Genomic DNA, 15,446 nt, shown 5'->3' with positions numbered 1-15,446 from the left:
AAGTTATTTAAGTATAACTTATATTTGAGACAAAATTTTATATCGTCTTTTTCCTTTCATTTGTATTGTTTTTTCCCTTCAAAGTTTCGGCGAAAGAATAAGAATTTCAAATTTTGTATCATCTTTTTCCCTCTAATTTATCTAGTATCGGTATTAGTTTTAAAATCAAATATACAAACAAATGATCTTTTAACTACCAATCGTTACTTAGTTCAAAAAAAAAAAACTATCAATCGTTACTTGGTTCAATGGTGATTAACACTGAACTTGGTAGGGAGGACCGCGGTTCGATCCCCGCAACTGCGATCGGGAGGGGGTTGGAACCACTTGATTCCAAAACTGACCCCCGAATCAGATTAAACTGTCGGTGAAAGCCAACAAAAATATAGTTTTAACTTTAAATTTAATATTTGGCCATTTTTAGTTTTTTCCTAGAATTGTGAAAATTAAATTCACCGTCTAATGTATGGTGGTGTTACTCGTGAATATAAGTGCACCCCAACAACAATGATGTTAAGTTATGAAGTCTTTCATGGTGTACAAGTTGTCAAGATTAATGTAACGATTACGAATTTTATAAAATCGATTGTTGGAATGAAAGTTTATATAGTATAGATCATCCATATTTTTTATAAAAAAAATTGAAAATAATTTGATATGTTATTGAGACCCATCAAAATCAATGGTTTATGAGTTTTATTAATATCGTTAATTTTGATTAGTCTCAATAACATATCAACTGATTTTCATTTTTTTTTAAAAAAAAAATTATGAATGATCTAAACGATATAAACATTCGGTCTAACGGTAGATTTTGTAAAATTCATACTCGTTATAATAATTTTGACAACTTATGTACCATGAAAGACTTGATATCAGCCAAAGCCAAGTTATAACGCGTATTATTAATTTTCAAATTGAAGCCAGCCACCTTTCAAATTTGCAAGGCTTCAAAGTGACCCTACTTTTTTGGAAGTTGTTATTTATTTTGCTAAAACTAAACTATAAGATGTATCATAGTTTAAAGGAAAATGTTAAAAAGTACTCCTGATGCACTAGTTTAGAATATGAATATAAAAAATTTATCTCATCAATTGTGCATTCATTCTTTTAACAATGTAAAAAGTTATTTTTTCTCATCATTAATTTTACCATTTGTTTCATTTTTTAGTATGATTAATTAGTGCTCCAAAGACACTGTTTAGCATGACCCTAGTTTAAAAGTTAATAATCTATGGATGATCACTTGAATGGATCAAAAGTTAATTGATTGAATTTAACATGGTTATTAATTTCAACAGTAATAAAAAAAAAAACTTCAAAAATAAAAGTCAAATATCGAACTAAGTAATGAATGCTTCAAATTCAGTTTTTGTGTCCCATCAACGGGACCGACGGTATGCTTCAAATTAATATTATACTATATCTATAAAAAAAATTATTTATTTGAGTCCGGGTGGGTCACGACTCACCCGAACTCAAATAAATAACTTTTTTTATAGGTATAATATAATATTAATTCATGTATATTATTATTGATTCGAGTTATCTTACATGTTAATTTAACAATGATATATCTTCGACGTAAATAATCAATGATTTTATGTGATTGAATATATTTATTAGTACCAATTAAATGTTAGTATAAATATTAGATCCAAGTTTATTATTGATAATTGTAAATTATTTGATATACATATTAGTTCGAGTATTAGTTCATGATCTATTACTGATGATTCCAAGTCACTCGGTATATGTGGAGTATTATTTTAAGGTATGCAGCTTAACTTTATAATAATCAATTTTAACTTATTTGACAAAAAATAGCATATAAATATGAATTACATAAAAAAAATTGTTTAACTAAAATATTTAAGATAATAGTTGTAAAATTGAAATAAAAAGTAATAAGTTATAAGCTAATTGAACTAGCTTATCAAAATAAATTATATGCTAATATAAATTAATAAGCCATAAGTTCACGAAAAAAAATTATCAAATAGTTTTTTTTTTTCAATACGAGCTTATAAATCATAAGTCATAAGTCAAAATTTTGGTATTGTCAAATAGAGTATACGTGCTTTTTACGACTTATATTTTTGCATGGGATATAACTTTCGTATTTAATTTATTTATATATATTATAATTTCATGAGTGACCCATCCAAATTAACTTTTCTGGTTCTGCCACTATGTCCCGTTTAATCACCCAAAAAAAAATGAACACTTTGTTTTATATGCAAAAATTATCTGTTTAAACAATGTATTAAGAACAAATATTGGCATTCTCTAAAACTTAATATGGTATCAAAGTCCGATTTAAGGTGTCATACCATTTATATTCACGCATTCAACTTAATAGTGTTTGGACTTTTGAAGGAGTAGTCATTTGATCATTATTGCCTATTTGCCAAGTACCTTCCATTTTTCTTCAACACTTAGAATATTTTTAAAATACAACTTCTTATGAGACGGATGTGAAAGATTAAAGACATATGGATCATTATTATCACCCGCTCTTACCGTTTGCCTCGAACACTATATAATGTATCACTTTGCACCACTATTACAGAATTTCGTTGTACGATTTGTTAGTATCTTGTTTTACTCTATTTGATTTTGTTTATAGAAGAAAAGTTTACATTGGTCATTGTATATAATTTATTGGAAATTTTATTTTGGTATTCACTTCGTAATTTAAAGTTCGGTTGTAAAATAACAAAGTCGAAGAAAAAATTATTTTTATTAAGAATTGAACTCAAATTCTCTCGAACGATTTGTGTTAGTGACAATATTTTACATAACTCGTAAATTAATTAATGAATTACTCTAATAGTAGAAGTTAGTAACTATTGTTAATCGATGTTGTTTGGCATGTGTTGTCTTTTTCTACCACCTCGATTATTTTTTTCTGGTTCCGTCCTTGTGCCACTACACTAATAATTAAATAACTAAAATTTTATCTTTAAAATGAATAAGGAGAATGTCTTGTATTATCGTACACGGATTAGGGTCATGAATTTTTAATAGTATCAAGGACAATTAATAAATTTTTTTATAACTTTTTGACATTATCTATATATATAAATCCTAGATAGTTGTCCAATTGTCTATCTAAACCCTAATCCAAAAACCAATCAAAACCTTTCATTTAGCCACATCACTTACATCCATTTAATGTGTGGTACTAATTATAATTATAATTATAATTGTTTTGGGTTATTATCCATTTTAATTTTATTATTTTGTGTATTTTATTGTTTTTTGTTCAAAATAGTTAATGTTTTTGCTAATAATCTTTTATCCATTATTTGTGTATATAAGGAGTTGGTCGATTGTTAGGACTACTTCCTAATGTTAGTAAAAAACAAAATACTAATGGTTGGTATGCCCGGCCTGATTTTTATCATATTCGATTTTGAGTATGAGTTAAGTTGGTTTATCTTTGCTCCAATGAGTTTCAGATTAATATAAATGACAAATTCGATAATGAAGTAGTTTATCCAACTCAGAATCATGCATTATTCAACGCCAATTGTTTTTCATGGTCAATTATATGTTGTCATTTTCAAAGTTATTTTAAAGAATGAGTTAAAAATATTGATAACCAATGTTAAGGAAGAAAATACCAAAGTAACTTCAAATGTGGTGTATAAATAAATAAGTTTTTAAAATGTATAAATACATATTTAACATCTATATCACATTTAGATAACTTTTATTGTTATTATTATTTTGATAATACCTATTATTTCAATTTTAAATTACTACTTATACAAATAAATTTTTGACGTTATAATATAAAATAGAGCATAAGACCTGTGCATCGCACGGGCAAGCGTCTAGTTGGAACTGAAAATAAAAAATAAACCCTAAAGCAACAAAAACTCAGTTACTATCAGAACAAGCAAGCGTCACACTGAACTCAACTCGCCGGGAAACGCAACCGGAGTAGGTCATCGGCCGCCACAAAAAGGTGAAAAATTCCGTCCGAATTTTCCTTTTCCCTTTTCCAATTCTCATTCCCCTATCTCATTGCGCGCACGTAGATCCGATTCAAGCGCGAATTGAGAATCGAATGATTCTGTATACACATTTCATCATTTCTATTACACCTTTCCTTTTCTTCAATATGTTCTGTTCAATTTACTTCAGAAGAAATGAAATTGTTGATTTTGATATTGATGATGATTATTTTTGTGTTTTTGCAGAGATAAAAGTGGTGAATTTGTATTTGAATCTGAATTTGAATCCGAATGGGTTATCTTCAATTTGGAAGACACAGTGTTAAGCAGATTATTAGATTTAAAGATGCGGTTAATGACAGTGTTGTGGTGAATCCACTTTTGTATGCTTCTCAAGGATTGAGATACAACAGGAAGCTTCAAGTCATCCTTACTACTGTAATCATCTATCTTAGGGTTTTAAATAGTGGCGATAATGTCGACAATCGCAGTCAAATGTGGCCGCGTTGTGTTGTGATTTTCGGCAATGTTGAAAACTATTATTTAATATATCAGGGTTTTAAAATAGTGGTCAAGATAATGGTTGCGGTTGGGATCCTTGATATTGTGGAGAATTGAGATTAATTGCGGCTGCGTCGTGGTTTTGGCAACATTGTAAACTATTGTTGCCTATGTTAGGGTTTTAATTAGTGGTTGCGCTAATGGCTGTAATTGTGTCGGGATCTTTGATATTGTGGAAAATTGCGGTTAAATGCTGCTGATGCGGCTTCAATCGCTGTCACGTTGTGGTTTCCGTTATTATTTATACCAGGGTTTTAAACAGTGGCCTGGTAATGTCGCAATCTTTGATATTGTGCAGAGTCGTGGTCAAGTGCGGCTGATGTAACTCCAACTGTAGTTGCATTGTGGTTTTGGCTGCTTCGAAAACCATTATTATCTATCTTAGGGTTTTAAATAGAGGTTGCAGTTATGGTTGAGGTTGTGTAATGATCTTTGATATTGTGGAAAGTCGCGGTTTAATATTGCCGATGCAACTTTAATCACGGCCGTATTGCGGTTTCGGCAATATTGAAAACCATTATGTTGTGATTTAGATTTCCGTTGCAGACCTTTATTTATTTAAAACCCTGCTCTATCTTGTATTTGTTATTTTCTGAGATTGGATTTGAAATAAATTTATGATATTATATAATTTTCAATTTATAGGACATAGATAAGCTGGGAAAGGCTGGTGAAACTGTCAAAGTTGCCCCTGGATATTTTCGCAACCATCTAATGCCCAAGCTCCTTGCTGTTCCTAACATTGATAAGTTTGCTTATCTCCTCACCGAGCAGCGCAAGGTTTTCTTTTGCTCCTTCATGTTTGTTTTCCGTTCAGATTTATACTATTCATTGGTCAATGTCTGTCATTGTTATGTAAATTTATCTCTATGCATTTTACAATCTTCTTGAGCAGTGTTGTTAAATAGTGGAAAATATAGCGGAGTTTGAGCAAACCACTATTGTTTATAGCGATACACTATTTAGTGCAAATGTTGTCAAATAGCGTCTATAGGCTATAGCAGTGTTATAAATTTTGTGTTTAGTGTAATTTGAACAAACTGCTATTCTGCGATTGAAAACACTGTTCTGGAGTAACTTTTTAAATTCTTGATATGATAATGCTGTTAGATATCTGATCTGAAGACACCATCATGATTTCCCTGTCTTCTTTGTTTTTGTGAATGTCTGTGCAGCAAACACTGTGAACATTATTTTTCTAAGCTTGTATGATTGGCACATAATCATTTGCTTACTCACATAGCTTATCTTTATAACAAGTTACTCTGCATTCATTAATTGCTAGTATAATATTTTAAATGCTTCAGATTTATCAACCTATTGAAGAAGTGAAACAAGAAGATGTTGTTATTGTTACTGAGTCAAAAGAAGATATGATGAAAGAGTTTGAAAAGGCAGCACTGCGTCTTGATAAAGCTAAGCTGGTTAGTAGTTTACTCTTCAAAGCCTTCCAAGTCTGTTTGATTTTAGACCATTTCTGTGGTCCTTTTTTGGGAATTGTTTTCCTTTCTTGGTTAGATGATTGCTTCGCATTTATTGCCATTTGTTGAGGAATTTGCCATAGCTAAAATGCAAATGAACTTTTCTGAAACTGGACCTGTCATTGAACTGGTGAATGTATTAGTTCAGTTGTTCAATTGTGGTTGAATTGGGGAGAATAAATATATTTTGAATATTATATAATACATTACATATTAAGCTAACATAAAATTGTAAGAAAGATTTTTTAATTAACATAATATAGCCAAATTATATTTGTCTTGTAAGATATAAAATTAATAAGGCTAAATTAATAACTCATTGTTGAATCTTACGGGCCAGCTTTTATCAAACCAGGTCTTCATAATTGGTTTTGGATATGTTCAACTGAGACAGCCTACTTAACTTATTTATGGGTTTTCTTGTTGACTCAGCTGGTTTGGTTTTTTAAAAACTTCATAATTGGTTGTGATGATACTCAAAGATTGTAACTGTTGAAGTTATACAATAAAGAACACACTTGATAATGTGATAGTCTTTCATGTTAAAAACTCACTAGTTAATGTGATACTCTAATAGGTATTGCGGAGGTTAATTGATGTTCAAAAAGCGAAGGCTCGTGAATCAAAAGGCGACCCCTTGGAGTTACGTATACCAGTGTCAAAAAAAGCTCTTGTGGCCGAGGTAATATTTGTTCTTCATTATTTTAATGTTTGCCTGATAGCAACTAAGTAACACATTAAGAATTAATAGTGTTAAAAAAAAATGCAACTAATATGAATTCCCCAAGAGAGACTTTCTTGGCCCGTTGACCCTCTTTGATTTTTTGATACACTCAGACCAACAAATTCCCAACCTCTTGGAAACCCTACTTTTATTTTGGCACAAACTTCAATCCGTCAGTCACAGTATTTGAGCTCATTGGAAAGAATTACAAGTTTGTGAAAGTAACAAGAAACCAGATAAGAAATCACTCAATCCTAGAACTGAAAGCCAAGCCGAAGTGGCTGAATACACTCCTTGTCTAATCCTAATATTTTTTTCTGCACTCCCTCTCTCCTTTCTGTAATAATTAACTCTTCCTTTCATGTTCTCCATCATGTATCTCCTTGTCCTTTCTGCAGTGAACCTGGCAAATTAATAGTCCATAACTATCATTTGTTAATGCATCTCTCTTGCTGTTGTTAGTCAAAACTTGGAAGTTTAAAAATTATTTCATAATATTATTATGTATCTTACAATTTTAAATGATCACTGTGTCTTTTGTGATATGTGAGTGGTTTTCTTATTTCATGATTAGTTCCTTGTTCAATCAGAATTAGGATTTTGAATAGTATTTTTTTAACGGAAGGGTTTTAAATATTATTATAAAATTATAAATAGGAGTTGGTGTTTTTTCTTCTATATCCCCAGTTTCAGATTCTTCAATCTCTCATAATTTTCAATAATTTATTTGACACACTTTGTATCTAGGATCAACTGCAATATTCTTGTTAAAAATAAGACGAAATTCTTCCATTTAATAAATCCTGGAAGAACTTGGTTCGATTTTTATCAGATTGAAAGAGGGTTGCTTATATATATAGAAAAGGATTGTTCAAGAGAAAAGAAAGGAAATACCTTGTGATATGACTGTGTCAGTAATATATTATACATAATTTCTATGAAAATAAATAATCCTTGCTCTGTATTACATTTACAGATGATTGTTCTAGCTTTTGCTTTCTCTTTACAACACATTATCATATTAAAGAAAAATATATCTGATTTGAGATGTTAGTTTACGTTGCATCTGATTTGAAAATCGGTTTCCTATTAAAGAAAGTTAGGATTTGTTTTTTAAAAACCATTGTAGAAGGGAAAATTATTATTTATAACGGTGACACTAATGAGTAATGACCATTTTACAACTGTCTCGGTTACCTCTTGAACAAGAAATTAGGATTCGTTTTCATCTTACTAATAGTGTTATTTCTCTTCTTTTATCTCTTATTATTTTTCTAGCAGTGACTTATACAGTGTTATGCCATTTTTAGGTGGCAAGACAACTCTGTGTGAACATCACACCTGATAATCTGCATCTTCCATCTCCTTTATCGACCATCGGAGAATATGAGGTGCCACTACGTTTACCAAGGTCCATTCCTTTGCCTGAGGGCAAGCTTAATTGGACTTTGAAAGTTAAAATCCGAAGTAAATAAATTAGTTATCTTGTTTAATCCAAGCTCACAAGGGTATTGGTTTATACTGATAAGTTCAACCAGAGGATTGTAGAAGTGTAACTCCTTTTTTTGTGTGAAGGAAGTGTAACCCTTTTATAAACATATTCTTTGTCGTTAGCTGAAATCTCGCATTGTGTTGTTAGCATTCCTCTTTTATAAAATATTTCTACCGGTCAAATATTTGTTTTGATATGATTTTGATCATGTATCATTATCTAGTCATGTCTTACACATAACTATCTTCCTATATTTATTCCAATTGAGATTTTGGTAGACCAATTAGCAATTTACCCTTTGGAGAGATTAATACACTTCTCACTCTCACTTCAATTGGATGTAACATTCTTAGTAGATCAGGACCTGATCATCAGGTCACAACTTATTGTTATATAGCTTAGACAATGATATTTTATGTGATGATGATAGCGACGACAACAATGATGATGATAGGAGTCTTTACAATAGATATGGAGACACTTACCATGTAAAGAGCAATTTATTTTAAATAGTAATTTTAATCATTGATCAATGTATAATTCTAAAAATTCAAGGCCAAAATTTTACTACTTGTTACTTGCCATAAAAATTCAAGGCCAACATGCTGCTATATTGGCACATTTGGTTTGTGTTCAACATGATATGTTGTTTCATTTTCACTCCGTTGATTTCACATGATCGTCTATCTTCACTTCAAATGACACAAGCCTTTGAGAGCAGCAAAAATGAAATTGCCGCTGCAAAATCGATTTTTTACAAAATCAATGTTTTATCTCAACAAAGTCAATGTTTTATACAAAATTGATTTTTTTTTATTTTTTTTTAATTATTACTATAATAGAAAGAGAACTGGACAAAAGAATGAATAAAAAAATGAGATATGATTGGAGAAGTTTGCACAATGAGACTTTTTGGAATGATGAGCTAACACACTGAACACAAAGATTAAGAGATCAAGCTCCAGCCCAATTCCTGTGATCTCATCTTGTACTTGGCCTTCCCCCTCTCTTTCTCTTCCTCCCGGGATAGAGCCTTTCACACACACACACACACACAGACACACACACACACACAAAAGGGAAGGTTCCAAGAGACTATAAGATTGTAATGAGACTGAAGTGGAGAAGTTGTAACAACGGTTGCAAGAGACTTCGTTGAGAGAAGAAAAGGCTCAAAAGAGGGCGACAAAGCTTGAAACAGAAAATATCTCCTTGAGTGCTGAGATGAAAGCTTATAAGGGCAATTATTTTGGTGATCCTCAGTCCCTCCTTGAGAGAATTTGTGAACTGAAATTTGAAAATGCTTCTCTGAGGGTTGACTTGAAAGCTTTTCATGACTACAAGTATACTGATTTTCAATGGTATCGTCAAAGAACTTATGAACTTGAATCCGAGAACGCTTCTCTAAAGACTAAGATGGCGGCTTATGAGGAAGCTCGTGTTGAGTTTGGTGATCCTCAAACTCTTTTTGAGCAATTGGATGCTTGTATAGATCATTCTCTGGGCATGATCCCTGAGTCGTTTGATAACGCTCTAGAGCAAGTTGAGCTTTTGTACAAGAAATCTCTGTCGAGAGAGAAGTTTAACTATAAATATTGTGTGGAAAATGGGAGAGAGAAGTTTAGCGAATATTCTTTTATTTCTCAAATATATTTTTATGCTAAAAAATAAATTTAGTTAATTTAAATTAAGATTTAATGACAATTAGCAAAAATCTATATATGAGTTTGTTTAAGGGATATAGAAGGAACACATATCATATTTAGAAATACCTTGTTTATAAGATATGAATGTAATTCTCCTTCTTTTTTGTTGCTAAAATGTAAATTCTGCTTAACTATGTTTAACATATTCGCTATATATAGAATACAACAACCCTCTAATTAACAATCATCTTATTAGCAAATAAAACCTCTTTTAAAAAATAACAAAATGTAACAAAACGTAAAACAAACATTTCCTCTGGTTTGTATACAACTTCAATCAGATTCAAGTTTGTTTTGTTACCAACAAATAACATTAAATCTTCCTCATTTCTCCACCCTAGCTAAACCCCAAAACTATAATAAAACCCCAAATTAACATTCAAACCAAGTTGCCATAGTTTTTATAGAAGAACCAAGTTGCTATAGTTATATACATCATATCACAAATTGTGTTTTCCACATTCTCTTCATATGTCCTTTCATACCACCTCCTATCCATCATCACTAGAGATGAACACCGGCTTAGAATTAGACCTATTTACAAGGTTGTTTCTCTTATTCATCTTTTTTACCCTCTTCGTCCGAGTTTGTTACGTTTTTTTTTCCATGCAAAGTGATGATCATATTCATCTCATTTCTAATCACAATGTGACACCAATACAACATCAAGAAGAAAAAAAACCCGTGATCGGGCTCCCTAGAAACATCATCAACTCTTACGACACATTCACTTTCGACAAAAACAAAATTGCCACAATTAATAATGATTATGATACCACTTGTTCCATATGCATTTCGGATTATAAGGAATTGGAAATTTTGAAGATTATGCCGCAATGTCGCCACTTTTTTCATCAAAGTTGTGTTGATACATGGTTGGAGGTTAATGCTTCGTGCCCAATCTGTAGGAATTCGCTATTACAAGCTAGTAATGATGAACCAAACTTAGAATCCGTCTAAATTAATCATCCCAATATTGAAGCAGGAAAATAATATTTTCTTTTTCTTTTGTGGTGCAACTTCTTTTGGTTTCTCTTTTGTAATTTAGCTAGTATTATTGTTAATTATTGAGTAGAGGGATTTGAAAGAACTATGAAAGTTGGCTGTTAGGGTTGAAGATATAATTGGTCTGTTTTTAGCAAAAGCAAAGAAGAGCATTTGAAATTTATCCTCCTGAATAAACAGGTGGTCATTTGTTTTTATGTTGTGTTCTTTGTTATTGTTTTATATATATATTTTTTTTTTGTTTCGGCAATGTCAATTGTAACCATGCATTTAAAATTACTTTTCTACGTCTAGGGTGATCAAATATAAGTTGTTGCGCCTAATGGCTTGTTTGAGCATTGGAAATGTATTAGAGGGATTCTCATATTCAGATTGGTGTGGTGATCTTGTGGATAAAAGGAGCACAACTGGTTATGTGTTCAAATTTCTCAATGCACCAATCTCATTGTGTTCCAAAAAGCAACTAGTAATAGCCCTCTCATCCCGAGGCCGAATACATTGCTTGTGCCTATGCTGCTTGCCGAGGAATTTGGCTAGAATCATTACTGAAGGATATCAAAATGGAGATGATTGAGCCTATACAGCTTTATGTAGACAACATATCTGTAATTAATCTAGCAAGGAATCATGTCTCTCATGGTAGAAGTAAACACATAGAGGCAAGATTTCACTTCATCAGAGACCAAGTGAACAAAAGGAAGATCGAGCTATCTCACCGTCCAACTGAGATGCAAGAAGCTGATATATTGACCAAGGCTTTGAAGCATGACAGGTTCAAGGAGCTAGTTCAGTATGTTGAAGCCAACTGTGGTTACTTGTTAATGAAGCAACTTCTATATAAGTGTTGTACGCAATTTTGATTTTCTTAATGCAATCACACAATTTACCTTTTTCTTAATGCAATCACACAATATTTTTAAAAGTGAGATTATTTTTTATAAAGAAAATTATTTTTTTTCCTAAAAAAAGCTACAACAAACTCCCTCAGAATTGCTATGTCTTGATGAACTTTATTTGATATGTAAAAATTGCCATAATAGCAAATGGCTTGTGAAATGTGAAATAAAAGTGTCAACGAATTTTTATGCTTGATTTCTTTGTATGAACGATTAATTGTGCGCCTTAGATCTTAAATAATTTTTTAAACTGAAATTTAATTGTGAGTAGAAATGTTTAAATTGATTAGTTGAATTTTAGTATGTGAAGAATTGTATGTGTTAAGAATTCTACATACTTCCGCATTTTGTTCCGATTTTCATGCCTCTGAGACATTTCCCATGCACAAAGCCCCAAGCTGCAAACACGAGATAGCAGTTCTCAATTAACCCTTTCACGCGACCTTGCACGTGCTATGTGCAAGGAAAGATTCATGTGCGCACGAAGATAGCAGTTCCCGATTAACTCCAAATTTCCTGAGTGATAGAGGTCTCGTGTGTGAGAGCTTTCTCGTTGCTTGCGCGAAGCTACAATTGTTTTAAGAAACCATGTCTTTCTTAGATTCTACTTCACCCTCATGTGTACCCTCTTGAGCAATTCTAGTTAATCGACCTTAGTAAACCTAACGTGTTATGTTATAATAAGTGTAAGATAAGTGACCACAAGCCTTCGAGAGTTTTCCATAATTCTAGTTTAGTTTAGTGATCGTAGTAAACCTTGGGGGTATTAATTAATAATAAGTCTGTGGCTAAAAATATAAATATCATGAAAAGTAATATTTCTGAGTAATAAGTCAATGCCTAATTTGATTAGGGGTCAAATTAGAATATTGAAAACTTGATATAAAAAAAAATATATATTGAAAACTAAGAAATAACCCTAAGGTTATTTATAGGGCTAGACTCTTGTATCGTGTGTTTCGTTCCCGTACAAAATAGCACCGCTCTTTGTTTTATACTATTTAGACTCTTGTATTGAATTTGTTTTGTGGCAATTCCCTTTCGGTTTATGATATATGCTGGTATTCTTGCATTTGTTTTCGGTTTAAATTTCTCTTTCCATTATTGTTTTTCAGTATCAATATATGGTTTAGGTTTTGGTTATCTTTGTGCATCGTTTTAATATTGCTCATATTTTTGGTTGATGTATGTGATCCGCTGCCGTCACTTTACACTGCAGCATCGATAATCAGTTTTTTGCGTGATTAAACCAAATTGACGTAGTTTTTTATCCTTATTATGTCTATGTCTTAAGATTTATTTATCATATACTAAATGAGTTTTGTTGAATTGTGCAACGTAAACCTATATTGAGACCTGGTTAACTGCCATTACGTGAGACAAATTGCTATTTGTTGTCATGCTTCAGTTTCTTATATTTTCATATTCACGGTAGTTTGATTATGATTCATCCATAATGAATTATGGTTTTTGATTGGAATGAAGTTTTATATTAGTTTGTTATGCTAGAGTAATCTTTAACTTATAGGGAACTTAGTTTCAACTTCAGCCTTATAATTTTTTTTTTTTCAATTAGCCTAATGGTGTGTGATAATTATAAGGTTCCACATATGGATAGTAAATCAATCCAAAGAGGGTTTATTATTCGACATGTTTTTTATTTTGATGGTGCCCTAGGTATCTTGAGATGGGTTATGTCTTTATTTGAACAAATTGATAATTCGGTTTTCTTTTATGCGAGTATATTTAAATGTATAATTAGTTTTTTTTGTTTTTTTCCAGCTACAATTGCTTCAATATATGCTAATGTAAATTCAGTTCCGGTCCTTAATGGGGCAAATTTCAATGACCGAGAAGAGAACATAGAAATTGTTCTTGGCAGCATGGATCTTGACCTTGCATTAAGAAAGGAGCAACCTGCTTCTCCTACGGAATCTACTACCTTTGAACAGAGGAAAGATTATGAGAAGTGGAATCGCTCCAATCGCATGTGTCTCATGATCATTCATGAGGTCTTTAGAGGTACTATATCAGAAGAAAGAACTAATGTCCAAGATTTACTTGCTGAGATTGAAAAGCGCTATAAGAAAAGCGATAAGGCGGAAACAAGTACTCGCTTCAGAACTTGATTTCCATGAAGTATCAAGGCAAAAGGAAATATAAGGGAATACATTATGAGCATGTCAAACATTGTTTCAAAATTTAAGGCACACAAAATGAAATGGTCACATTAAGAGACTGTTTCTCCTTCGGACAGTTATAAGAGCTAATTTCATGTTGTGTGCCTTAAGTTTTGAAACAATGTTTGACATGTGCTCATAATATATTCCTTATATTTCCTTTGCCTTGATACTTCATGGAAATCAAGTTCTGAAGAAGAGTACTTGTTTTTGCCTTATCGCTTTTCTATCTCAGCAAGGAAATCTTTGACATTAGTTTTCTTCCGATACAGTGCCTCTAAAGACTTCAGGAATGCTGCGCTTAATGATCATGAGACACATGCGATTTTGGAGCGGTCCCACTTCTCATAATCTTTCCTCTGTTCAGAGGTAGTAGATTCTGTAGATTCTGTAGGAGAAGCATGTTGCTCCTTTCTTAATGCAAGGTCAAGATCCATGCAGCCAAGAACAATTTCTATCTTCTCTTTCCAGTCGTTGAAATTTGCCCTAAGGACCGGAACCGAATTTAGATTAGCATATATTGAAGCAATTGTAGCTGAAAAGAACAAAACGAAATTAAACATTTAAATACACTTGCATAAAAGAAAATTGAATTATCAATTTGTTCAAATAAAGACAAGATACGTAGCGCACTAGGATAAACTTTCTTAATTCTTTTGTTGAGTTGATTCTCAACTTCAGGATAATTCTTTTCTTAAATTCTAACACATGTGTATAATTACATATGTGACTAGTGGGAGATTGTTAGAATTTTTGGGTTACAATTGTAATATTACATGTGTTAGGATCATTATATAATTAGCCAAAGCTGTAGTGGTCTAATTAATAATAAGTCTGTGGCTAAAAACATAAATATTTTGAAAGGTAATATTACTGTGTAGATGCTACAAGTCAATATCTAATTTGATGAGGGACCAAATTAGAATATTAAAAACTAAGAAATAACCCTAAGGTTATTTATAGGGGTTATGTTCCCCATTTGTAGACACGTCAAAATGGCTCATCAAAAAAATTCTCTCTTCATCCCCATCAAAGGAGATTCAAGGAGCCAGACCCGGTAACCTTCAACCATTTCCAATGGCAAATTCAGGTACGCTTCTGTTTTTTATTATAATATTTCTTAATGATTAACATGATATGAATCAACTTTATTTTTTAACAAGATTTGAGAAACTCTGAGGATGTAGTAAGGATTAGAAGGTGATGAACAATACTATGAAGTGGAGACTAAGCAGAAGCAGACATGCGGGTGCGACCCTTGCTTGATAAATATTACGCCATTGTTTTTAGTGAGCCTAAGGATGTTGGAGTAATTTGTGAATGGACCAAGTTTAATGTTGTGGCTTAAGTGTAGACAAAATGTATAAAGAACCAAATTAGTGTGTTATATGTGGTAAGAATGTATCATATGATTGTGTTAGATTATGTTAGTGACA

The 15,446-nt window shown here is 31.8% G+C and overlaps 1 protein-coding gene across 1 annotated transcript; it reads left to right on the top strand.

Annotated features, from left to right (window-relative positions):
* Window positions 1-3,848: 3,848 nt before the first annotated feature.
* Window positions 3,849-8,435, top strand: LOC123881761 (50S ribosomal protein L9). Its single transcript, XM_045930496.1, has 6 exons — window positions 3,849-3,976; window positions 4,212-4,403; window positions 5,172-5,306; window positions 5,834-5,950; window positions 6,585-6,689; window positions 8,042-8,435. Exons 2-6 carry the CDS (start codon window positions 4,257-4,259, stop codon window positions 8,204-8,206), a joined length of 669 nt encoding a protein of 222 aa, XP_045786452.1. The 5' UTR covers window positions 3,849-3,976; window positions 4,212-4,256; the 3' UTR covers window positions 8,207-8,435.
* Window positions 8,436-15,446: the final 7,011 nt, after the last annotated feature.

The sequence above is a fragment of the Trifolium pratense genome, linkage group LG4 (genome assembly GCF_020283565.1).
Source record: "Trifolium pratense cultivar HEN17-A07 linkage group LG4, ARS_RC_1.1, whole genome shotgun sequence".
Classification (NCBI taxonomy): Eukaryota; Viridiplantae; Streptophyta; class Magnoliopsida; order Fabales; family Fabaceae; genus Trifolium; species Trifolium pratense.
This window is presented reverse-complemented; position numbering and strand designations above follow the sequence as displayed.